Below are 27,150 nucleotides of genomic sequence, written 5' to 3' on the forward strand. Positions count from 1 at the left end.
CCTAAAAGTTCCCTAAAAAGCCTTCAGTTAATTCAAAATGCTGCAGCTAGAGTACTGACGGGGACTAGAAGGAGAGAGCATATCTCACCCATATTGGCCTCTCTTCATTGGCTTCCTGTAAATTCTAGAATAGAATTTAAAATTCTTCTTCTTACTTATAAGGTTTTGAATAATCAGGTCCCATCTTATCTTAGGGACCTCGTAGTACCATATCACCCCAATAGAGCGCTTCGCTCTCAGACTGCAGGCTTACTTGTAGTTCCTAGGGTTTGTAAGAGTAGAATGGGAGGCAGAGCCTTCAACTTTCAGGCTCCTCTCCTGTGGAACCAGCTCCCAATTCAGATCAGGGAGACAGACACCCTCTCTACTTTTAAGATTAGGCTTAAAACTTTCCTTTTTGCTAAAGCTTATAGTTAGGGCTGGATCAGGTGACCCTGAACCATCCCTTAGTTATGCTGCTATAGACTTAGACTGCTGGGGGGTTCCCATGATGCACTGTTTCTTTCTCTTTTTGCTCTGTATGCACCACTCTGCATTTAATCATTAGTGATCGATCTCTGCTCCCCTCCACAGCATGTCTTTTTCTTGGTTCTCTCCCTCAGCCCCAACCAGTCCCAGCAGAAGACTGCCCCTCCCTGAGCCTGGTTCTGCTGGAGGTTTCTTCCTGTTAAAAGGGAGTTTTTCCTTCCCACTGTAGCCAAGTTCTTGCTCACAGGGGGTCGTTTTGACCGTTGGGGTTTTACATAATTATTGTATGGCCTTGCCTTACAATATAAAGCACCTTGGGGCAACTGTTTGTTGTGATTTGGCGCTATATAAAAAAATTGATTGATTGATTGATAGTTGTAAAACAGCTAACTGATCATCTGCAGAGGAATGGTCTATTTGAAGAGTTTCAGTCAGGTTTTAGAATTCATCATAGTACAGAAACAGCATTAGTGAAGGTTACAAATGATCTTCTTATGGCCTCAGACAGTGGACTCATCTCTGTGCTTGTTCTGTTAGACCTCAGTGCTGCTTTTGATACTGTTGACCATAAAATTTTATTACAGAGATTAGAGCATGCCATAGGTATTAAAGGCACTGCGCTGCGGTGGTTTGAATCATATTTATCTAATAGATTACAATTTGTTCATATAAATGGGGAATCTTCTTCACAGACTGAGGTTAATTATGGAGTTCCACAAGGTTCTGTGCTAGGACCAATTTTATTCACTTTATACATGTTTCCCTTAGGCAGTATTATTAGACGGCATTGCTTAAATTTTCATTGTTACGCAGATGATACCCAGCTTTATCTATCCATGAAGCCAGAGGACACACACCAATTAGCTAAACTGCAGGATTGTCTTACAGACATAAAGACATGGATGACCTCTAATTTCCTGCTTTTAAACTCAGATAAAACTGAAGTTATTGTACTTGGCCCCACAAATCTTAGAAACATGGTGTCTAACCAGATCCTTACTCTGGATGGCATTACCCTGACCTCTAGTAATACTGTGAGAAATCTTGGAGTCATTTTTGATCAGGATATGTCATTCAAAGCGCATATTAAACAAATATGTAGGACTGCTTTTTTGCATTTACGCAATATCTCTAAAATTAGAAAGGTCTTGTCTCAGAGTGATGCTGAAAAACTAATTCATGCATTTATTTCCTCTAGGCTGGACTATTGTAATTCATTATTATCAGGTTGTCCTAAAAGTTCCCTGAAAAGCCTTCAGTTAATTCAAAATGCTGCAGCTAGAGTACTAACGGGGACTAGAAGGAGAGAGCATATCTCACCCATATTGGCCTCTCTTCATTGGCTTCCTGTTAATTCTAGAATAGAATTTAAAATTCTTCTTCTTACTTCAAAGGTTTTGAATAATCAGGTCCCATCTTATCTTAGGGACCTCGTAGTACCATATCACCCCAATAGAGCGCTTCGCTCTCAGACTGCAGGCTTACTTATAGTTCCTAGGGTTTGTAAGAGTAGAATGGGAGGCAGAGCCTTCAGCTTTCAGGCTCCTCTCCTGTGGAACCAGCTCCCAATTCCGATCAGGGAGACAGACACCCTCTCTACTTTTAAGATTAGGCTTAAAACTTTCCTTTTTGCTAAAGCTTATAGTTAGGGCTGGATCAGGTGACCCTGAACCATCCCTTAGTTATGCTGCTATAGACTTAGACTGCTGGGGGGTTCCCATGATGCACTGAGTGTTTCTTTCTCTTTTTGCTCTGTATGCACCACTCTGCATTTAATCATTAGTGATTGATCTCTGCTCCCCTCCACAGCATGTCTTTTTCCTGGTTCTCTCCCTCAGCTCCAACCAGTCCCAGCAGAAGACTGCCCCTCCCTGAGCCTGGTTCTGCTGGAGGTTTCTTCCTGTTAAAAGGGAGTTTTTGCTTCCCACTGTTGCCAAGTGCTTGCTCACAGGGGGTCGTTTTGACCGTTGGGGTTTTTACGTAATTATTGTATGGCCTTGCCTTACAATATAAGGCGCCTTGGGGCAACTGTTTGTTGTGATTTGGCGCTATATAAATAAAATTGATTTGATTTGATTTGATGCGCTTGTAGTGTCAGTTTAGTGTTTTAATTTAGTGGGTTTAACAAAAATATCCCAATTACAAATTAAATATGAGCGTTATTTTTTATGCAAATGATCACTTTTACAGCCAGTTTTCTTGAGACATGTCAGGGGATGAACACATGAACATTTTCTTGGTCTTGATTTACATCAATCTCGAAGAAATGCAAACAGTCTACAGCAAGCAGTTCTCCCAAACTGAGTGACCGTGCAAGGAGACAAGTGAGGGAAGCCACCAAAACACCCAGACAGCTCTGAAGAAGATACAGACTGCTGTGGCTGCAGATCAACTTTTGTCTGTTGCATCATCAGTTTTACAGCTTCATATTGGAATGGAACAGAGAAGGAGAACAAAAGTTTGCCAGAAGGCACATGGGAGGCTCAAGCCTAGATCTGATCTCTTATATTGTATTAAAATCCATCAAAACAGCCAAGTGGACACCGGTTTGGTAACACCGTGACACATGTCCAACAGACAGACAGACCGGCGGGTTTGGTTTGACCATGAATGAAGGCAGATTATAGAAAAAATGAAATATGTTTTATGACTGAGTTTTTGTTACTGCAACTCCTAAACCTTTGATATTTATCTGTTTTTAAGTGGATAATCTACTTTTAGTTAATATTCCATCTTGGTTGGTTTCTTCACTTCCACCTGCTCTGTGTGCACATTACGATCAGATGCTGTGTGCACGTTACAATCAGATTCTGTGTGCATGTTACCATCAGATACTGTGTGCACGTTATGATCAGATGCTGTGTGCACATTACAATCATATGCTGTGTGCATGTTACCATCAGATACTGTGTGCATGTTACGATCAGATGCTGTGTGCACATTACAATCATATGCTGTGTGCACGTTACAATCAGATGCTGTGTGCATGTTACCATCAGATACTGTGTGCACGTTACGATCAGATGCTGTGTGCACATTACAATCAGATGCTGTGTGCACATTATGATCAGATGCTGTGTGCACATTACAATCATATGCTGTGTGCACATTACAATCAGATGCTGTGTGCACATTACAATCATATGCTGTGTGCACATTACAATCAGATGCTGTGTGCACGTTACAATCAGATGCTGTGTGCATGTTACCATCAGATACTGTGTGCACATTACAATCATATGCTATGTGCACGTTACGATCAGATGCTGTGTGCACGTTACGATCAGATGCTGTGTGCATGTTACGATCAGATGCTGTGTGCACGTTACGATCATATGCTGTGTGCATGTTACGATCAGATGCTGTGTGCATGTTACGATCAGATGCTGTGTGCACGTTACGATCAGATGCTGGGTGCACATTACGATCAGATGCTGTGTGCATGTTACGATCAGATGCTGGGTGCACGTTACGATCAGATGTTGGGTGCACGTTACGATCAGATGCTGTGTGCATGTTACGATCAGATGCTGTGTGCATTTTACGATCAGATGCTGTGTGCACATTACAATCATATGCTGTGTGCACGTTACGATCAGATGCTGTGTGCATGTTGCGATCAGATACTGTGTGCACCTTACGATCAGATACTGTGTGCACGTTGCGATCAGATACTGTGTGCACGTTGCAATCAGATACTGTGTGGACATTACAATCAGATACTGTGTGCACGTTGCAATCAGATACTGTGTGCACATTACAATCAGATACTGTGTGCACATTGCAATCAGATACTGTGTGCACATTACAATCAGATACTGTGTGCACGTTGCGATCAGATACTGTGTGCACGTTACAATCAGATACTGTGTGCATGCAGTTTATCTCATTAATGTAGCCCAGCCAGGAGCCGGCATTTGATGAACGAGAGTTTAACGTGTCCTGTAGTGAAAACCCATGATGTACCCGAATGCATCGCCACGGCGACAGACAGTCATATTTCTGTAGTTTAAATGCGGTGAAGGTCATGATGAAGTGCAGCAGTTAAAACAGTGCGGCTGTGTGAGTGCAGGTCGGCAGAGAAACACGATTTAGTTAAAGAAACGGTGCAAATCCCAAACAGCCAGACTCTGGGGAGGGTTACCCCACTTCCAAATGGTTTGACCGGGTAATTTTATCCAAGCGACCTCTGTCTTCCAGGTGAAGTATAAGAAAGACTTTGAGGAGAGCAAAGGTCGAGGGTTCACCATCGTGTCCGACACACCGGAGATGCAAAGACTCAGACGGACTCAGGAGCAGATCAGTAACGTATGCATGTGGACATGTTCTCCACCTTCCTGTTTGTCTTGGTGTCTGTGCACGTACGCGTGAGCGAGTGAATGTGTTGGAAGCAGGTGCAGTTTGGTCACTGAGCACGCACACACACATGCACACGCACATACGTTTTCATCAAGAAGTCTCGAGGGTTTGAGGAGGATCTTCTCCTGCGACCGCTGACTGTAAGTCATTTAATTTTTTTCTTCTCTTTTTGAGTGACTGCTTGATTATACACCTGCTGCTTTATGAATCTGAACAAGAAAATTCATTTTAAAAATCGTCTTCTGTGCTTTAAGGTGTCCTGTTTGGACTCATTTCATGTGCAGCATGTTGCTGAATGTGTTTCTTTACACAGATGGCCCACACGTATGTGGCGTGAAGACCTGCTGATCCTCTGCACACACTGTCAAGGTACACTCGTGTTCTCTCTGCCTCAGTTCTCCTCCATAAACCCGCGGGATTTCACAATGATTTGCACAAAGTAGAGCTGCATATAGTAGACTTGCATAAAGCACATTTCCATTAAGTAGATCTGCATAAAGTAGATCCCAATTAAGTAGATTTCCATGAAACAGATCTGCATAAAGTACATCTGTACAAACCAGAGCTGCATATAGCAGACTTGCATAAAGCACATCCCCATTAAGTAAATCTGCATAAAGTAGATCCCAGTTAAGTAGATCTGCATGAAGTAGATCACAATTAAGTATATTTACATGAAGTAGATCTACATAAAGTAGATCTCCATGCATCAGATTTTCATTGAGTAGATCTGCACAAAGTAGGTCTGCACAAAGCAAATTTCCATTAAGTAGATCTCTATTATGTATATCCTCATTAAGTAGATTTGCATAAAGTAGATCCCCATTAAGTAGATTCGCATAAGGTCGAGCTGCATTAACTAGATCTGCATAAAGCACATCTCCATTAAGTAGAGCTGCACAAAGCAGATCCCCACTAAGTAGCTCTGCATAAAGATCTGCAAAAGCTAGATCTGCATTAAGTAGAGCTGTATGAAATACATCTGCATAAAGTAGATGTACATATACTAGATCTCCATTAAGTAGATCCCCAGAGTAGATCTGCATGAAGTTGATTCGCATGCATCCTCTCTCCTACTCTAAAATAGTAAAACAGAGTGTTCATGCAACCTGTGGCTGCCTCATCCCCCCCCCCCAAAAAAGAGCAACAAACATCCTTTGTGTTTCATTTGAACGAAACACTGCCATCAGTGTGGCATAACCTTGGCACCTCCAGAGAACCTTTTGGTGATGTTACAGCTTGTACAGCATTATTGGCTGCACTGAAATACAAGAAATTACCAAAGTATGTCAAAGGTTTGAGGAAAAAAAGATATTTTCATTATATATATATATATATATATATATATATATATATATATATATATATATATATATATATATATATATATATATATATGTTCCGGGAAGAAAAAACAAGAATGTACAAAGGACATTTTATATTATTGAAAATATTACAATTACAATCCCAATTCCAATGAAGTTGGGACATTGTGTGAAATGTAAATAAAAACAGAATACAATGATTTGCAAATCCTCTTCAACCTGTATTCAATTGAATACACCACAAAGACAAGATATTTAATGTTCAAACTGATAAACTTTATTGTTTTTGTGCAAATATTTGCTCATTTTGAAATGGATGCCTGCAACACGTTTCAAAAAAGATGGGACAGTGGCAACAAAAGACTGGGAAAGTTGATGAATGCTCAAAGAACACCTGTGTGGAACATTCCACAGGTAAACAGGTTAATTGGAAACAAGTGAGTGTCATGATTGGGTATAAAAGGAGCATCCCCAAAAGGCTCAGCTGTTCACAAGCAAACATGGGGTGAGGATCACCACTTTGTGAACAACTGTGTGAAAAAATAGTCCAACAGTTTAAGAAGGAATTTAGGGATTCCATCATTTACAGTCCATAATATAATCAGAAGATTCAGAGAATCTGGAGAACTTTCTACATGTAAGCAGCAAGGCCGAAAACCAACATTGAATGCCTGTGACCTTCAATCCCTCAGGCGGCACTGCATTAAAAACCGAGATCATTGTGTAAAGGATCTTACCGCGTGGGCTCAGGAACACTTCAGAAAACCATTGTCAGTTAACACAGTTCGTCACTACATCTACAAGTGCAAGTTAAAACTCTACCATGCAAAGTGAAAGCCATATATCAACAACATCCAGAAACGCCGCCGCCTTCTCTGGGCCTGAGCTCATTTCAAATGGACAGACGCAAAGTGGAAAAGTGTGCTGTGGTCTGATGAGTCCACATTTCAAATTGTTTTTGGAAATCATGGACGTCATGTCCTCCGGACAAAAGAGGAAAAAGACCATCCAGATTGTTACCAGCACAAAGTTCAAAAGCCAGCATCTGTGATCGTATGGGGGTGTGTTAGTGCCCATGACATGGGCAACTTGCACATCTGTGATGGCACCATCAATGCTGAAAGGTACATACAGGTTTTGGAGCAACACATGCTGCCATCCAAGCAACGTCTTTTTCAGGGACGTCCCTGCTTATTTCAGCAAGACAATGCCAAGCCACATTCTGCACGTGTTACAACAGCGTGGCTTCATAGTAAAAGAGTGCGGGTACTAGACTGGCCTGCCTGCAGTCCAGACCTGTCGCCCATTGAAAATGTGTGGGGCATTATGAAGCGCAAAATACGACAACTGAGACCCCGGACTGGTGAACAACTGAAGTCGTACATCAAGCAAGAATGGGAAAGAATTCCACCTACAAAGCTTCTACAATTAGTGTCCTCAGTTCCCAAATGCTAATTGAGTGTTGTTAGAAGGAAAGGTGATGTAACACAGTGGTAAACATATCACTGTCCCAGCTTTTTTGAAACATGTTGCAGGCATCCATTTCAAAATGGGCAAATATTTACATAAAAACAATACAGTTTATCAGTTTGAACATTAAATATCTTGTCTTTGTAAGTAAGTCCCTTCGGCTGCTCCCTTGTTTGCACTTGGGGTCGCCACAGCAAATCCAAGGTGGATCTGCATGTTGAATTGGCACAGGTTTTACACTGGATGCCCGTCCTGACGCAACTCCACATTACATGGAGAAATGTGGCGGGGGTGGGATTTGAACCCGGAGCCTTCTGAACTGAAACCAAGCGCATTAACCACTTGGCCACCACCCCTAAATATCTTGTCTTTGTGGTGTATTCAGTTGAATATAGGTTGAAGAGGATTTGCAAATCATTGTATTCTGTTATTTACATTTTACACAACGTCTCAACTTCATTGGAATTAGGGTTGTAAGTTATATCAAGAGGTTTTTTTGTGGGTAACACACTTTATACTGCTTTCTTGATATATTATTTTTTTCTGTTCTAAAAGATACGACTTGATTAGTTTCTGTTCCCGACCTTGTGTAGATGTGTAGAACAGGACCGTGCTGCAGGTTTGAGCTGTAGAGTAAATATAAAATTCCTCTGAGGGTCTTTCTTCTCCCGCCTGCCCACCTGACTGACTAATCCTATTCTGCCGTGTTCAGAGTCTCCTGGTTCGCTTGCCCACACGTTTGGATTTTATTACTCAGCTCGTTAAAGGTTGACCTGATAAGGTGGAACGGCAGAATGAGAAAATGAAAAGAGAATCATTTGTGTTAAAGATTCATCAACAGCGTCGCTCCTTCGAAATCAAACATCTCAGTGAAAATCAAAGACGCTGTTAAATGAACAGTGACTTTAAATCAAATGTGTCCTTTGTGGATTCTGTTGTAATAATGTCATAAGACTCCAGACTCAGAGTTAAGATTTGTAAGCTCCTGGTGTCCAAATGCAGGTTTTTGACTATGAAGAAGTTGGTGCTATCCAGGCCCTGAGACCCATCGAGCCGGTATTTATCCCTGTATACATGACAGGAAGCGAATGAGAGTCTACAACTCTCCCTGGACAGAGCGCCAGTCCATCATGGGTTACTTCTCTAGCCAACGCTGATACCCATTTACAGCTGGGTGGACTGTGATGATGCAGATGAAGTGTCTTGTCCAAGTACACAGACACGTAGTGTGACAGGGAATTGAACCCAGGTCTACAGGTAGCACATTTGGCATTCTGAAATAAGGCTGCTTGAGTTGAGGAATCACTTGTACAATTCCAAATTTCGATTCTACATAGTTGAAAAAGTATGATTTCATGCTAGGATCAACAGTATTGGTAAAGTCTGTGCAAACTTGTTACCAAAAGAAGAATTGCCATACCAAGCATGGCAGCCTTCATGAAAGTGGCTGCCATTTTGAAAATATGAGTGGCTCATGGGCATTTCCAAAAGAGTAATGTAAGGGCAGTGTCCCACTGGGGAGAGGATCAATTGTGCATGAATTGAGTACACAAATTACGGGCGTTCGTTGTCGTCCGCAACAAAAATGGCCAAAAATGACAAATGGCCCAGTATGAATTGTGAATATATTAATAATACATAGCGAATATATGATGAACAATCGCGGTTATATAACGCATGTAGTGAGGAAACTGATCTGACACATTGAGATTATCATGGCAGTATTACGGGTGTATTATGAATGCATCACACACGTGTTGCGCGTGCACAGCATCTGCATTGCGGTCATAAAAGAAGCGCACTCAGGCCATCGGCATCACTATTCATACCAACAATACAGCCTCTGGAGCATTTGCTGGACTTGGACAAGTTGATCACAGAGTTAATGTTCATGTTGTCATGCGAGGGTTAACTGTTCATGAGTATGGGGAGCAGGAGGGGGGAAGCCGCTCGGGGTGTGAGATGGTGTTTTTTTTTTTTTTTTTTTTTTTGAGAGTGTCACAGAAAACAGACTTCAGCGTGAGTTGTGGCTAAACAGCAACTCTTCCTTTTGTTGGTGTTAAATTAAAGTCCTGGATTGCAGCAGCCACGTCTTTGTGGATTTACACAGCAGGACCGGCACTGACTGGCAGGTATGTCGCTTTCTGCCACATATAGTACTTTGGGTTTATGTGACGTGTTTGTTATGCATTCACAGATTGTCCGCAAATCAGCTGCAAAGCAGATGTAATAAAAACGCTTTATTCGTGGCCAATCTGTATGCATTCGCTACAGCATATTTTAGTTTGTGATGTGGGCATGATGGGCACGCAATATATCTGTTTTACACACTGTCCCGGTCCGCTGCCAAGCCGCAAATCCCCGTCAGTTGTGGATATCAGTGGTTAACGGCAGATATACAGCGCATAGAGTGAGTATGTATTGTGTATGAATTGAGTATATATGCAGTATGTAAGACGGATGTCATCCGCATCCAGATTTTTGAACAGCTCAAAAATACTGGCTGTGGACATGTGTGCCTCTGCGGATGATCACGGACGTGTTCGGATGACGGCCAACTCATACAGGCATGTTACACGGATATTGCTGATGTTTGGCGAATATGGGCCAATTTTGTGCGCAATCCATATGCAAATCCTCCTAAACGCCAGTGGGACAGGGCCCTAAGGCTGTAGGAGTATTTGTGCCACATTTCATGCTTGTAGCACCATTTGAAAGATTTTTCATGTAATCTTGGCCACTGGGGCTACAAAGTAATGGATCCAGAATGGTATCAAAGGTCAAGGTTATTGTGCAATACTAAAATGCTGGATGAATCTCTAGATCCAGAAGATCTCCAGTTTGTCAACAAATGCGCAAGAAAATTATTGAAATGTTTAAAAACAGTGTTCCTCAAAGAATGACGATTAGGGATTTGCATATTTCTGCGTCTACAGTCCACACAGTTATTAAACAAGTCAAAGAATGTGGAGGAATTGCAGGGCATAAAGAGCAAAGACCTGTACAACCACCGTGATTTCTGATCCCTCAGATCTGCCATTCATCAATAGCTGATATAACACAGCATTTGTGTATGCATTATCATTTGCCTTAATAGAATGCTCAACAATGAGGATGATGGTGAAAGTGGATTTATTTGTTTTCAATTTATACTTGGGAATAACTTTCTGAAGCTACAGTCTGAGTCATGGCTACCAACAGGATCATTATTTATTAAAGAGAACGTGTTTGTAAGTGGAACATTCCTTCCAGTGTGCGACATCTCTAAATGTCCCAACAGTGGCACTGCCATGGAGGTGAAGGGCGCAGTGGCCGATAAGGTCTCGAGCAGAGGGCTAAATGTGGAAAGTAGACATGATAAGGAGTACCCAGTGATCCAGCACCCAGAAGTACAGTCAGACATCACAAGACAAAGACTAGAGGACAGAAACCGTGACAAAACGGTAAGGGAGAGTCTGAGATATTCAGAATCAGAAGATTTGGCCAAATTGAAGGTTTGGGAGGACGGCTAGGTCAATAAACCAAAAACAGTGAGGACTATATCTAGATACGGAACACCAGAGTACCTCAGGTTGGAGTGGAAAAGGTGATGGTTGGAAAACTGAAAGGCTGACGACTAATTGGACAAGGTGAGTGCCATATCAAGGAGAAACTGAAGGATGTCCAGCCCTTTGATGAAGCATTGAGAAGGTTATAACTCAGTAATGATTTAAGTTAGAATACAACATTCCAACTAGTCTGCACAGCTAAACGACAGCAGAAGAGCATCGTTTGAATGATTAGGTCATCAGTATTCTGAATCAGAGTAGTCTTTATTCTCCAAGTATCTTTAAAAAATACAATGACCTGTACTCTCTCTGTACAAGCATATACATACACACTAAACACTAAATAATTCACAATAATAAAATGTGCAAATAGAAATATGCTATAAAAAATGTGTGCAAAGGAGAAACAGATGAATGAGTGAGTTTTTTGGCAGGTTAAGTTGTTCATCAGTGTGATGGCTTGTGGAAAGAAACTGTTCCTGTGTCTGGTTGTTCTGACGTACAGAGCTCTGTAACGTCGGCCAGAGGGGAGGAGTTTAAACAGTGAGTGTCCAGGGTGAGAGAGGTCTGGAGAGATGTTACCAGCTCACTTCCTGGTCCTGGACTGGTATAAGCCCTGGATGGAGGGCAGGCTGGCTCTGGTGATTTTTTTCTGCAGAACTGACAGTTGCTTGAAATTTGTGCCTGTTATGTTTGGAGGCAGAGAGAAGCCAAACAAAGATGGAGCTGCGCAGTACAGACTGGATGATGGATGTGTAGAAGATGATGAGCAGTTCCTGGAGCAGTTGAACTTCCTGAGCTGTCTGAGGAAGTTCATCCTCTGCTGTTTATTCCTGATGGAGCCTATGTGGGAGGTCCACTTCAGATCCCGGGAGATGGTGGATCTCAGGAAACCAGAAAGTGTCCACAGTAGGCACAGTCTTGCTGAGGATGGGGGGGTGTGATGGAGGGTTTCTCCTGAAGTCCACTGTCATCTCCACAGTCTTGAGCAGGTTCAGCTCCAGGTTGTTCTGACCACACCAGAGGACCAACTGTTCCGCCTCCTGTCTGTATGCATCCTCACCACCATCCTGGATGAGTCCAATGATGAGACCAGTTTCAGCAGTTTAACTTCAGTGTGTGATGTGTGAGATTACCAGCAGTTGTCAGCATGTACAACTGAGTATCATCAGCATTGCAGTGAAAAATGATACCATAACGTAGCAATATGTGCCCAAGGGGTGCTAATATAAAGGTAGAAAAGCAGGTGGACTAAGACGGACCCTTGTGGAACTCCAAATTTCATGGCAACAAGGTTTGAGGTGACGCTACAGGACACAGTGAGAGTGACTGTTTAGGTATGATGTCAACCATGCAAGGGCACTCCCAGTGATCCCAAAATGATTTTCCAGCCTATCAAGTAGAATATGATGATCCAAGGTATCAAACGCAGCACTGAGATCTAACAGCACCAGAACTGTAGTGGTCTCTGAATCCATTGCAAGCAGAAGATCATTCACCACTTTAGTAAGAGCCGTCTCTGTGGAATGATATTTTCTAAAAGCAGACTGCAGTGGCTCAGAGAGATTATTCTCAATAAGGTGGTCCACTTTTTCAAGAATCTTAGGACAAAATGAGAATTTTTCAGTAGACCGGGATCAAGGTTCGATTTCTTAAATAATGGTTTAATCACTGCAGATTTGAAACAATTTCAATTCAATTTCAATTTATTTTCATTTATATAGAGCTAAATCACAGCAAAGTTGCCTCAAGGTGCTTCACACAAATAAGGTCTAACCTTACCAACCCCCAGTGGTAAGGAAAAACTCCCTCTGATGATTAGGAACAGATACAAAAGTTAGTGAGAGATTAATCATTTCCCAACCTGGTCTCACGGCATGTCGTGATTCAGGAGCACGAAATATACATTAATCTGTTTGTTTGTGATATTGTGATGAAAAGCGCCTCATTTTTGTCACAGCAGCACAAATTCATTCTCATTCATTCTGTGATGGCTGCACGAAATTAAAAGTGAAGTGGGGGGGGGTGTCTTAGTTGTTATGGTTAGGGTTGGGGGTAGGAGTAGAGTTAGTAATAGTGAGTTAAAAAAAAACCATCACGAAAATTTGACTCATGGTGTGATGGGAGCACGAAAAAAAAAGTGAGACGGCTGTAATTTCCAGCACAGTCGGCCCAAGAGTGGGCCACAGGTCCTTAAACAGTTTTGTTGGTATAGGATCAAATAAACAGGTTGTGCTTTTTGTAGACGTTACGAGATTCGTAAGTACGCCTAGCAAGAATTAGATTTCCAGTGTTTACAATAAAAATTGCGTTTTAAAAAGGATGACTAGAGGGTCAGTATTTATCTTCCCAGATTGCCCCAGAATGCAGGCAAAAGCCTCAAGACACAAGAGAACACAAGCCCTCGTTTCTCCAGAAGCTAGATCCCCCCAGCAGAAGTTAGGTCAAAAGCAACTGGACTTATTTTGGGCCTTTCCCCAGTCGCATTTCTAAACTGGTTTGGCCACCAAAGTTCTAAATCTAAAGAATGGAATGAAGATAACAGAGAAGCTCACGATTTTACAAACCGGTTTACTTCAGAGTGGAAAAACCCATTTGGGACCAAAACAAGAAGTCTACTTGGTTTTGACTAAATCCTGGTTTCTGTCCTTCCGTTGTTTGTCTTTTGGGATTCTGCTCTGGTTTGATGTTGTTTTGGAACCTTGTTTTTGGTAAATGCTGTTTCATTCACAGTGGCTGTGATTGTCTCTGAAGCAGAGGAGGCTGACATGGAAGAAGGAGACCATCCAGATGCTCCGCTTGATGGAGAATCAGAAGAGGAGATGTCAGTGGAGCAGAAGAACGAGAAGTCCTTTCGGGAAATGGTGGTCACCACAAAGATGACCCTCAACACAAGTACAGAGACCACAGATGAAAAGAAAAATACGGAAATGGTGGAAGGAGAAGACCATCCAGCTGCTCCGTTTGATGGTGAGTCGGAAGAGGCCGTGATGGTGGAGCAGAAAAATGAGAAATCCTTCCAGGAAACTGTGGTCACCACAAAGAGGACCCTCAATACAAGAACAGAGACCAGAGATGAAAAGGAAAATGCGGAAATGGACAAAATTGTGGTGGAAGAAGAAGAAAAATCAGGGGGAGGAGGAGTGAGTGAAGACGAGGAGAAGCATGGAGAGAAAAAAGTGACGTTACTGTGGGAATCAGAGGTGAGAAATGTGGAGTTCACCTTCCTGCAACATTTAAAACTCACAAGTGATCAATGAAATTCAAACATTACCAGAAACGTAATGAGCTGATCTGCCCAAAAATGTGAAATTCTTAATTTGCATGACGTTTGATGAGACTTTGTAGTGATACACAATCACAGGTCGTCTGAACACTGCTGAGTTTTGCGATGATATATATGTTAAAAAAAAAATCATGATGTGGGGCATCGTTAGCTTTATGTTAGTCATATGATAAACGCTAAGGTTAGCTGTACGGTTTTCAGTGATTTATACTCACCATTTAAAATTGAACTAGTGGTAATTATTGGATAAACTAATATAGTTAAACACCATGGTAATGTGAATGGTAATTATTTTTATTGGAAGCTGTAATAGAAGTAGAAAAAAAGTCACCTGTTTTTATTGTTTTGAAAATCTGACAATGTATTTTAAATGTGGGTCTTGGATTAACGTTTAATTTTGCACCTTCTTAAAATCTCCTGCAGTTGTTTCACTGTTGTTTTATTGTTAAGTAATTTCTATTTTGAATACTTTTGCTGGCACTGAGCTAAACTCTGAATGTTGGTGAGGATTTGACTTTTATTTGCTGAACAAAAGTTGGTTATAAAGGAAAACCACCTCGCTGCTCTGACTGGGAGTCTTTGTGTTGTATTTTCTGTGGGAATTAAACAGGATTAGTCAAACTTCAATTCAAAATCTGCTTTTGTGCGACGTCGATGGAGGTTTTTGTAGGTGTGAGTCCAGCCTGTTCAAAGAAGAAAAGGATCAATGGGGATTAGGAATATTTCTCATGACTGACTTTGTGTATGTTCACAGCATATACAGTAGTGTTCAGAATAATAGTAGTGCAATGTGACTAAAAAGATTAATCCAGGTTTTGAGTATATTTGTTATTGTTACCAGGTACCAGTAGATTCTCACAAATCCAACAAGACCGAGCATTCATGATATGCACACTCTTAAGGCTATGAAATTGGGCTATTAGTAAAAAAAAAAAGTAGAAAAGGGGGTGTTCACAATAATAGTAGTGTGACATTCAGTCAGTGAGTTCGTCAATGTTGTGGAACAAACAGGTGTGAATCAGGTGTCCCCTATTTAAGGATGAAGCCAGCACCTGTTGAACATGCTTTTCTCTTTGAAAGCCTGAGGACAATGGGACGTTCAAGACATTGTTCAGAAGAACAGCATAGTTTGATTAAAAAGTTGATTGGAGAGGGGAAAACTTATATGAAGGTGCAAAAAATTATAGGCTGTTCATCTACAATGATCTCCAATGCTTTAAAATGGACAAAACCACCAGAGACACGTGGAAGAAAACGGAAAACAACTATCAAAATGGATAGAAGAATAACCAGAATGGCAAAGGCTCACCCACTGATCAGCTCCAGGATGATCAAAGACAGTCTGGAGTTACCTGTAAGTGCTGTGACAGTTAGAAGATGCCTGTGTGAAGCTAATTTATTTGCAAGAATCCCCCGCAAAGTCCCTCTGTTAAATAAAAGACATGTGCAGAAGAGGTTACAATTTGCCAAAGAACACATCAACTGGCCTAAAGAGAAATGGAGGAATATTTTGTGGACTGATGAGAGTAAAATTGTTCTTTTTGGGTCCAAGGGCTGCAGACAGTTTGTGAGACGACCCCCAAACTCTGAATTCAAGCCACAGTTCACAGTGAAGACAGTGAAACATGGTGGTGCAAGCATCATGATATGGGCATGTTTCTCCTACTATGGTGTTGGGCCTATATATCACATACCAGGTATCATGGATCAGTTTGGATGTGTCAAAATACTTGAAGAGGTCATGTTGCCTTATGCTGAAGAGGACATGCCCTTGAAATGGGTGTTTCAACAAGACAATGACCCCAAGCACACTAGTAAACCAGCAAAATCTTGGTTCCAAACCAACAAAATTAATGCCTCGCAGATGTGAAGAAATCATGAAAAACTGTGGTTATACAACTAAATACTAGTTTAGTGATTCACAGGATTGCTAAAAAAGCAGTTTGAACATAGTAGTTTTGAGTTTGTAGCGTCAACAGCAGATGCTACTATTATTGTGAACACCCCCTTTTCTACTTTTTTTTTTTACTAATAGCCCAATTTCATAGCCTTAAGAGTGTGCATATCATGAATGCTTGGTCTTGTTGGATTTGTGAGAATCTACTGAATCTACTGGTACGTTGTTTCCCAGGTAACAATAAGAAATATACTCAAAACCTGGATTAATCTTTTTAGTCACATAGCACTACTATTATTCTGAACACTACTGTATATGCTGCTATTTATATTTCTATTGTTATATTTATCCTTTTATTTAGTGACCCGTGTTGTTTAAAAGATCGCTTTGTTTGCTCTGAAGTCAGTAAAAGAATACAGAAAGTTGTCAGTTTTGTGTGCAAAGTTATTAGATAGCAAGTATTTTCTAACAATGAATTAAGTTGTAATTGTATTTAATAATCCTTTAATGGTGGAGTTTCTGTTAATTAAGGTATTCATTTATTTATAAAATATTTAATTATTTATAAAGATACTGAAGACCATTAATAAATGATATATAAACACACTAGTTAAAACCCTTAATTAACTGTTAAATTCTTAACATTGCTTTAACTAACATTAATTATTATATTTGTATTCCAAAGTCTTACCAGTTATTACATATAAATAAATTAATCGTGATCACAAACACCACTTATTTCTGATTTTACTATTTTTGTGTGTTTTCAGGCACCCTCAAATGTAAAGCTGCCGTTGCCGGACCCTTCGTTCAACAGGAGATGCAGTTTGCTCTCCAGTGACGTAAGTTGACTTGATGAAGTTCTGGTTGTCAAAAAAAAAAAAAAAAAAAATTCTACATCCATTTGTAGAACTAGACCCAATGTCGCAGGCCAAATGCTCCCCCCCCCCCCCCCTAAAAATTGGTCCGCCCTGCCTCCACTGTGCATGCGTCATTTCGGAGCTCAGCAGCTTGTCTGAGACTGAGTTGTTGTGTGTTGGGGGGCGTGGTTGGATATTGTGTTGGTGTTTGTGTGTTTGTTTTCCTTTCCAGGTGGTTTGGGACTGTTCTCTGGGTAAATTGTGCTGCAGAAGAGTCTCTCACCTCTGATACAAGGATTTGCTGCACCTGTGGCGTTCACGTGCAGAGTAAGGACTTTCAGCTGGTGTCAATAGAGAAATGAGGAGCTGCATTTAAGCCAGCGGTGATGAGTGCTGGCTGCTTTTCACAGCTCAAAACAACGTTGTGTCGACCGTTTGGGGACGCTGAGGGTCGCTCCAGAGCCTGACCGTACGTCTGTGAAGGAGGACGAGGGTGAGAGGCAAATGCTGTCAGCACACGTCAGAGGTGACTTTCTTTGAATGTTTATCTATGAAAATAATATGGCAATTGTGCATAGCTAAATTTAAATACTAAAAGTCAGTGTCTTGTTTGCTTCTCGCGGCGGTGGCGTGCGGAGTGATAATCCTCCACCGGCTGCGAGCAGCTGTTCTTTTAAATAACGCTGAGATCAAACTGAACGTGTTGCTGATAAGTAAGCCTCTAATAGTTTCTGATATTTATATTGAAGGATATCACCTTTGTTTCCTCCTCACAGAGTATAGTCCGGGAAAGGCCACCTGGGGGGGGGTGTCGGCAGGGATCCTGAGTCCTGAACGTTCGGGCTCCAGTCAGTCCAGGCGCAGAGAGAGCGCGCCGCCTGTTTAGCCACCACCAGATGTATTTTATTTTGACGTTTATGTACAGCATGACAGGGGGATTAATAAACTTGTTTCTTTGGAACTGCTTCTAGTTATTTTAGGCTGGGTTCAGTCGAGCCTTGGATCGCCCTTTTAACTTGCGCCCCCACATAATATGAGTCTCTTCACCTAAAGTGATCAAATGGATTATTAACCATCAGATAACAAGGTAAAACCTCTTAAATCATTCTAAAGTCAGTTTTAAGCAGAAATGAGGCCGTTTTAAGCAGAGACGAGGTGATAATTAGTGATACTTTGAAATGACGGAGACGTAGTGAACGCATCAGCTCATGTAGCTGAGGCGCTCTGATCGCTTCCTCCGTCTTTTATGATGAAATAATGCTGAATTTATGTGGAAATGATTGTTGTACAAAAGCTTCAGATATCTGTCGCTGAGACAGATGATGACTGGAGGCAGTTTGAAGCAGAAACAAGGCGATAATCGGTGAACCACGGCTAATGACACATGCACAATGAAAGCAGGGTGGATTGATTTTTAGGGGGGACCATTCAGTCTGTGACAGTGGTTTATGAAGTACTTATGAAGTATTTATGAACAAAAGTCACAAAGTGTAATGTAACACAGTTATTTGCCATGAGTCTTCCAGTAATTCACTATATTTTAAAGTCAGATAATTGCATCCAGAAAGTCTTCCACATTTTGTTATGTTACAGCCTTATTCCAAAATGTATTCAATTATTTTTTCCTCAAAATTCTACACACAATACCCCATAATGACAATGTGAACTTTTTTTTTAGATTTTTGTAGATTTCTTAAAAATAAAAAACTAAGAAATCACACGTCCAAAGGTACTCACGGCCTTTGTCACGAAGTTCTAAATTGAGCTCACACTCGAAAAAATTAATTGCTATCTCAATGAGAAAAAGTGAAGTAACAATTTGCATAGATTTTTTTTAAGTTATTTCAACTTAACTAAAGTTATTTTAGCTAAAGTAGATAAGTCTTGTGGCATTAACTCAGTTGAAAGTTGAAATAACTAAGTTGACATAATTTAAAAAACTATACAAATTGTTACATCACTTCTGTGAAGTGCTGTGAATACTTTCCAGATGCACCGTAGTTTTTTTGGACTATAGGAGTTTTTAAAAAGGCTGTCCAGAGGTTTGGTGATGTGATCGATGCAGGGTAATTTCTACTTGCTTTGTTTGCAAGAGTCGAATAACTTGATATATTGTTCTCTTAACTGTTATGTAATTAAGAAATGTTGCGAAGTGGACATGTTTTATGTTCCACAATATTCAGTATCAGCCACAACTGGAACAACATCAGTCTTCACGAGATTCTGCAGGTGGAAAAAGGCAAAAACAACGCAGGACCTCTGAGCTTTTAATTACTATGAAGAAAAAGGCTTAAAAAAATGAATCAATTCTGAAACTAGTTGTACTGCACCAACAAAGTGTAGCTAGTACTTGTACGAATAAAAGTACAGTTGGTAGTATGAGCAGTACTACCAGTGGAACTGGTGCAGGATAATGTGTCTAAATATTTATGGTTTAAGATAGTTACAACATCATTTTGGAACATTTTTCATTGCCATGGTAACAGGCATCACTGATTGGTGCACCTGGGAGTTTTAGGTGTGACGTAGTGAACCCGGCACAGTGACGGACGGAGCTGTTTGAGGTTTTCACACACGGGGAGGTGAATGGGGCTGCAGGGCGCTAACAGCTGGAGGAGGACAGGCTGGTTTTCTGAAGTGGGTTTGAAGAGCTTCACCTGCAGCTGATGCTCATTCTGCTGTTGCAAACAGCCGAGCTGCCAAGTTTGACTCACAGCGAAGAATCAGTACTCGCCCTCCCATGTCCCGAAACGGCTCCGAGCCCAATTCAGCCACATTCAGCGCCTGACAGCGAGCTGCTGCTGCAGAGGTCAAAAGGTCATCTTTGACTGTATGTTATTACAGAGGCTGTAGTGAAGGGATGGTTACCGATGGCAACGCTGCAAAGCGTCACCGATTAGAGTCCAAAGCATTTTTATTTGCGAGATAAACAACATCTGCTGAGTAGGTTATGTTTGTTTGTTTTTCTGTGTCTGTTTGTGTTTCAGCAGAATTACTCAGAAATTACTGAACTGATTTTAATCAACCTTTGTGAAAAATTTATGTCTAGTCTGGAAATGAAACTGATTTATTTGGATGTGCAAAAAAACAACAACAACAAAAACAGGAATACTGAAACAGGAAATTTGAAGGAGATTTTTATTATCCGAGTCCATCAAATGTGGCCATCAGGTACTGCGAAGACTTTGCGTCCGTCTGTCCGCCCATCTGTGCTCAGCATAAGTCCAGTCTTCTTACTGCCACGGTCTTCAAATTCACAGGGAACATTTTTGGGACACAGACCTTGGACAAGTTCAGAGATGGCTAACCTTGTGTAGTGGTTAGAGGTCCGGATGGAACCGGACTGTTACATGGTGCTGGATTCAAACGCTGGGAGCAAGAACCACAACAGGTTGTGAACGGAAAGAACTTTATTTACAACACTAAGTAACTTAAAGTACTGTGCTGAGCTGGAGGAAGCCTGCTGAGCCGAGACCAGGTCCACATATAGTGGTGGAAGTTCAGGAGCTGCAGTGCACACAGGGACAGATTTGGGAGTCTGAGAACGAGCTGGAGTGCTGGAGTATATGGAGCTGGAACCGGGACCAGGTGGGACGCAGAAGGCCGAGGATGAGGAACTAGGAGGATGGATTATAACACAGGTGAGTGACTGCACTCGTGACATTGGAAGCCTTAACCAACAAACAGTTCACTGAAGGCTTAAACAGGAATGTTTTCAGGTCCAGGAATAAAGTTCACTGTCTAGGAAATAAGGTTCTCTGTTCAGGAATTGTTCACAGTTCATGAATTATCTTCAGAGGTCAGAGGTCAGGTGTTGTACGTCTTGTGACACAGTTCCAGTTAAGCAGGACTTGACTTTAGAAATGACTTGGAAAGTTCTTAGCTGTTCTGCATCAGAGCTCATACAAGTTCTTGGAATTAGTTCTTGGAAACAGTTCTTGGATACAGTTCTTAGTCATGCACAGTTACAAACAGGAGCAGCGTGAGAACAGGATCTCACAGACATGCAGGAACTTAACTGAACGTGGGCAGAGCTGTACGCTTCAGAGGCAGAGAGCAGATGAGTTCCAAAGTGATGCCGTGCAGAGAGCAGCGTGGGAGCTGCGCAGGAAAGTGTCTGGAAACACAAAAGGACCAACAAGCTCTAATACAGGAATTAGGGATGGACAGGTTACCTGGAGATGAGCTACGGGAAGCTCAGACATGAGAGTGCATGGAAGCGGCAGGAATGACAACGTGTAGAATCTGGCATGGTCAAGGACACGGATTCATCATGGAAGGCTCATGGAAGAGCTGAATCCGGCCAGTCAGGGTCACGGAACAAAGACTCTGGCAAAGACTGAGCTCAGAGACGGGGTTTAAGTAGCCGGCTCCTAATCAACCACTCATGCGAATCAACTGCGAGGAGAAGATGAGCTGCAGGTGCTCCTCGGCTCTGCAGCACGCCACCTTGAGGGAAAACAGACAAACTACACACAAGAGGTTAAAAAAGGGAAGGACAAAGGCAGACCATGCCCTTGACCTTTTTTAAAAGGTTAAAATGTCACATTCTGTTTCAATCTGTTCAGTTTTTTTTTTTGAGTGGTGGGTGTGACAGCCAATCAGAGTAGAGCTGCACTGTGACGTCAGTGACTGCTCTCTCTGAAATTGCTTTGTTTTGTGTGTTTATATAGGTTTCTCATATATAATATAAAAGCTAACGATAAATAAATACTTCTAAAACTGAAAATGCTGTTTTTGGAACCTAGTAACACCATTGAACTCATTTACAAGACATTTTGTGGATGTTAGCATGGTGATGTCACAGGCTTTTAGCTAGCTGCAAAGCTCTGTTTCGTTTGTGTGTAAATATATCCTCTTTGTCATATATTATGCAAAAGCTAGCAAGAAATAAACACTTCTAAAACTGAAAATGCTGTTTTTATAACCTGATAACACCTCTATAGTCATTTACAGGACATTTTGCAGCGTTAGTGTGCATGCTAACATCCGCTAACTCAAATCTTTATTTGCAGAATGGACACATGGTGGAAAAATTAGAATGGATCTGTTATAGGTTAAATTTTAAAGCAAGCCCAAGACACAAAAAATTTAAATGAAATACAAATTAATTAGTTAATTAAATAACAGTCAATCAATCAATAATAATAGTAAACAAAATAATGATGAATGAAACAAAAAAAGTCCTGTAAAACTGGCTGTTTTGCTTTTGAGAATGCTAACCTGAAATAGAAAACATAAAATTGTGTCACTTCTTTAAATAAAGGTGAAATCAAGTCATTTGAATGTTTTTTTTTTTTTTTTTTTTTAGTTTAGCATATCGAGATAACTTAAAACTATATGATTAACACTGTGGCCAATGGTGTGGTATTTTTTTTTAGGAAGAATCTATTCCAAAATATATACGAGTATACAGGCTAACTGTAATAGAAGCCAGCAGTTTTTAATTTTGGTGTAAACATTTCACAGGGCCTCTTATTATTGACTTTGGGAAGACATTTTGACATTTTGCGATGTCGCTGAGATACATGCACTCTAATTAGTGCCCTTCCAGACACATGCTGGTTGTTTTGGTTGTTTTGTTTTTGTTTTTTTTGGTCATGTATTTTCCTTTTGTGTTTCTATAAATAAACACAATATTCCTCTCAGCGATGCAGCAAAAGTGTAACATGAGTTCAGCGCACATGCAGTAAAAAAGATGCACAATGTGCCCACGTCTCCTCCTTCCTGCAGGCGAAATATAAGGAGGACTTTGGAAGGTAAAATAGAACAATTCTATTATTCTAATTATTCGATTCTCAGTTCTATTCTGTTCCTCCTCCCTGCAGGTCAAGTATAAGGAGGACTTTGAAAAGATGAAGGGTCAGAGTCGGTTTGTTCCTGGAGCCGAACTTGTCCACGCCAAGAACATCAGCGCCGTTATATCTGAGGTGTGCACACACTAACGGGCTTCCATCCACCAGGTTTAATCTCTTCAGAGTCACCCTGCAGTCGCACAAATGTTTTTCATAAGTCCAGCTGTGGGCCGAAAATACCAACAGGAAGAAGCTGTAAAAATTAATATAGAGACTTTATGGATCCTCCAGAGGAAATTAGTCTTCTGCGGTTAACCATCCTAACACTCGAGGCATAAAGAAACTGGGTTTTGGTGGAGAATCAAACCCAAAATCTTCTGGTTGTGAGGGGCGAGCCACTGTGTTGCTGTTTGTGTGTGTGTTTGCTGACACAGTAAGTCCCTTCAGCTTCTCCCTTGTTTCAGTTGAGTTTGCCACAGTAAATCCAAGGTGGATCTGGAACCAGGACCCTTCTGCACTGTAAACAAGCACCGCTTGGCCACCACCGTAGTTTCTATTCAGATAATGAGATAAAATTTACTTTCAGGACATATGTATGACACAGTTGTGTTTATAACTGACTTCAAAACATACAAATCAATTTCTGCAAGAGTCAGACTTCAGCACTGCAGAATTTAATAGAATCTGACTGCATGACAGAGCTAGCTAATGTGCCAAAGTTGAAGGGGTGATGATGAATGTCATCAGTGCATATGTCCCACAGGTAGGTTGTGAGATAAAGGCCAAAGAAGATTTGTGGAGTGAGTTAGATGAGGTGGTAGAGAGTGAACCCAAGCATGAAATAGAGGTGAATAGAGGAGTGTCTTGGTGAAGGGAACAGAGGTGATGAGGAAGTAACAGGTACAGTGGGGTAAAGTATTTAGTCAGCCCCTGATTGTGCAAGTTCTGCTGCGTAGAAAGATGAGAGAGGTCTGTAATTTTCATCATAGGTACACTTCAACTATGAGAGACAAAATGAGAAAAAAAAATACAGAAAATCACATTGTAGTATTTTTAAAGAATTTATTTGTAAATTATGGTGGAAAATAAATATTTGATCACCCACAAACAAGCAAGATTTCTGGCTCTCACAGACCTGTAACTTCTTTAAGAAGCTCTTCTGTCCTCCTCCACCTGTTACCTGTATTAATGGCATCTGTTGGAACTCGTTATCTGTATAAAAGACACCTGTCCACAGCCTCAAACAGTCAAACTCCAAACTCAACCATGGCCAAGACCAAAGAGCTGTCGAAAGACACCAGGAAGAAAATTGTAGATGTGCACCAGGCTGGGAAGAGTGAATCTACAATAGTCAAGCAGGTTGGTGTGAATAAATCAACTATGGGAGTAATTGTAAGAAAATGGAAGACATACAAGACCATTGATAATCTCCCTTGATCTGGGGCTCCACGCAAGATGTCATCCCGTGGGGTCAAAATGATCATGAGAACGGTGAACAAAAATCCCAGAACTACACAGAGGGACCTGATGAATGACCTGCGGAAGCTGGGAACAAAGAAACAAAGGCTACACACTGCACAGAGAGGGACTCAAATCCTGCAGTGCCAGGCGTGTCTCCCTGCTTAAGACAGTACATGTCCAGGCCCATCTGCAGTTTGCCAGAGAGCATATGTGTTATGCTGATGATACTCAGTTGTATATGCCGATAGCTGCTGGAAATCCTGTCCACATAAAATCTTTACAGGACTGTCTTGCAGCAGTGAGAAGTTGGATGTCTAGCAGCTTTCTACTTTTGAGCTCTGATAAGACTGAAATGATGGTTCTTGGCCCAGCAAGACATCTGCACCAATTTGATCAGCTGGCGCTTAGCCTAGGTTCATGTGTTATACATCATACTGACAAAGTGAGGAACCTTGGGGTAATCTTTGATCCTACGTTGTCCTTTGACCTCCACATTAGGGACATTACGAGGACTGCTTTCTTTCATCTGAGAAATATAGCAAAGATTCGCCCCATCCTGTCTATGGCCGATGCTGAGACTCTGATTCACGCATTTGTCTCTTCTAGATTGGATTATTGTAATGCTTTATTTTCTGGTTTGCCGCAGTCTAGCATTCGAGGACTTCAGTTGGTGCAGAATGTTGCTGCCAGAATTTTGACACAAAGTAGAAGGTTTGACCATATTACTCCCATTCTGGCATCCCTTCATTGGCTACCGGTTTCTGCCAGATTGGATTTTAAAGTTTTATTGTTGGTTTATAAAATTGTTCATGGACTGGCGCCTTCCTACTTGGCGGACTTGGTAAGCCCTACGTACCCGCGAGGCCTTTGCGTTCGCAGGGCGCAGGGCTTCTGTGTGTTCCGAGGATGAACAAAAAGTCTGTGGGGTATAGAGCCTTCTCCTACCGTGGTCCGGCTCTTTGGAATGATCTACCTGCTGTTATTCGGCAGTCTGACACGGTGGAGATTTTTAAATCAAGACTGAAGACCCACTTTTTTAGACTGTCTTATCATTAATTTTTTTAATCTGTTTGTGTTTGCTTTGTAATTTCTTTTTATTCTACTGTGTTTTATCTTTTAACTGTGCTTTTCTTGCTTTTAATTTTGATTTTAGATTAATTTGTGTTGTGAATTATGTGAAGCGCCTTGGGGCGACTTTGTTGTGATTCGGCGCTATATAAATTAATAAATTGAATTGAAATTGATATGGATGATGCAGAAGAGGATTGGGAGAATATCATGTGGTCAGATGAAACCAAAATAGAACATTTTGGTAAAAACTCGTGTTTGGTGGAAGAAGAATGCTGAGTTGCATTCCAAGAACACCATATCTACTGTGAAGCATGGGGGTGGAAACATTATGCTTTGGGGTTGTTTTTCTGCAAAGGGGACAGGACGACTGATCCGTGTTAAGGGAAGAATGAACGTGGCCATGTATCGTGAGATTTTAAGCCAAAACCTCCTTCCATCAGTGAGAGCATTGAAGATGCAACGTGACTGGGTCTTCCAGCATGACAATGATCCCAAACGCATCGTGCAGGCAATGATGGAGTGGCTCCATAAAAAGCATTTCAAGGTCCTGGAGTAGCCAAGCCAGTCTCCAGACCTCAACCCCATAGAAAATTTGTTGAGGGAGTTGAAAGTCCATGTTGCCCAGCGACAGCCCCAAAACATCACTGCTCTAGAGGAGACCTGCATGGAGGAATGGACCAAAATACCAACTACAGTGTATGTGCAAACCTGGTGAGGATGTTTGACCTCTGTCATTGCCAACAAAGATTATGTTACAAAGTATTGAGTTGAACTTTTGTTATTGACCAAATACTTATTTTCCACCATAATTTACAAATAGATTCTTTAAAAATCCTACAACGTGATTTCCTGGATTTGTTTACTTATTTTGTCTCTCACAGTTGAAGTGTACCTATGTTGAAAATTACAGACCTCTCTCATCTTTCTAAGTAGGAGAACTTGCACTATTAGGGGCCGACTAAATACTTTTTGCACCACTGTAGGTATGAAATCAAGGAGAAGAACATGGAAGGGCAGATGGTGGTCGATTTTGCAAAAAGGATCTAAATGGCTGTCATGAATATTTATTTTAAGAAGATGGGGGAGCACAGGGTGATGTTTAAGAGTTGATGAAGGTGCATGCAGGTACATTTTTCTATAAAATAAGTAAATTCCTTGGTTGGCCTATAGTTGGGCTGTGATCCTACACACTGATATTCTGAACTTTTGTCTGAAATGTTTCACTTTTCAGTCCAAGTATAAAGAGGACGGAAAGAAGGAGGCATCCGTGTCCCTGTACTCCGTCCTACCAGAGACTCCAGAGACACAACACGCCAGAGAGGCTTCTCACATACAGAGTGAGGTAGATTCACACCTTTGACAACACCACGCCTCCTCCCACTCTGCTTTTCCTGATGGTCATCTTCCTCTGGGCAGATGAAATATTTATTTATTATTTATGATGTTGACACAAAACATCAAACTGCTGATGACGTTCAATTTAGTGTGAAAAATACAGTGGCTTGCAAAAGTATTCAGTCCCTTGGTATTTCATGCATTTTAATTTGTTTATGGCATTACAAATACAAAAAGTAGATCAGGCTTCTCAATATAAAAAAACTGAAAGTAAA

The 27,150-nt window shown here is 41.2% G+C and overlaps 1 protein-coding gene across 5 annotated transcripts in view; it reads left to right on the forward strand.

The window, feature by feature from the left end:
* Positions 1-27,150, forward strand: part of nebl (nebulette) — a 219,615-nt gene that overhangs the window by 53,280 nt on the left and 139,185 nt on the right. For 3 of the 5 annotated variants that reach the window (XM_034189279.1, XM_034189348.1, XM_034189412.1), the window contains exons 1-5: positions 4,822-5,196; positions 13,904-14,373; positions 17,124-17,195; positions 23,042-23,143; positions 26,772-26,882. In XM_034189279.1, coding sequence (XP_034045170.1) covers positions 5,031-5,196; positions 13,904-14,373; positions 17,124-17,195; positions 23,042-23,143; positions 26,772-26,882 — 921 coding nt within the window. In that variant the 5' untranslated portion in view covers positions 4,822-5,030. Of the gene's footprint in view, positions 1-4,668; positions 4,777-4,821; positions 5,197-13,903; positions 14,374-17,123; positions 17,196-23,041; positions 23,144-26,771; positions 26,883-27,150 lie in introns of those variants that run through there. The other 2 variants (XM_034189488.1, XM_034189579.1) reach the window with 1 other exon arrangement.

Source organism: Thalassophryne amazonica, chromosome 1, assembly GCF_902500255.1.
Source record: "Thalassophryne amazonica chromosome 1, fThaAma1.1, whole genome shotgun sequence".
In the NCBI taxonomy this organism is placed as follows: Eukaryota; Metazoa; Chordata; class Actinopteri; order Batrachoidiformes; family Batrachoididae; genus Thalassophryne; species Thalassophryne amazonica.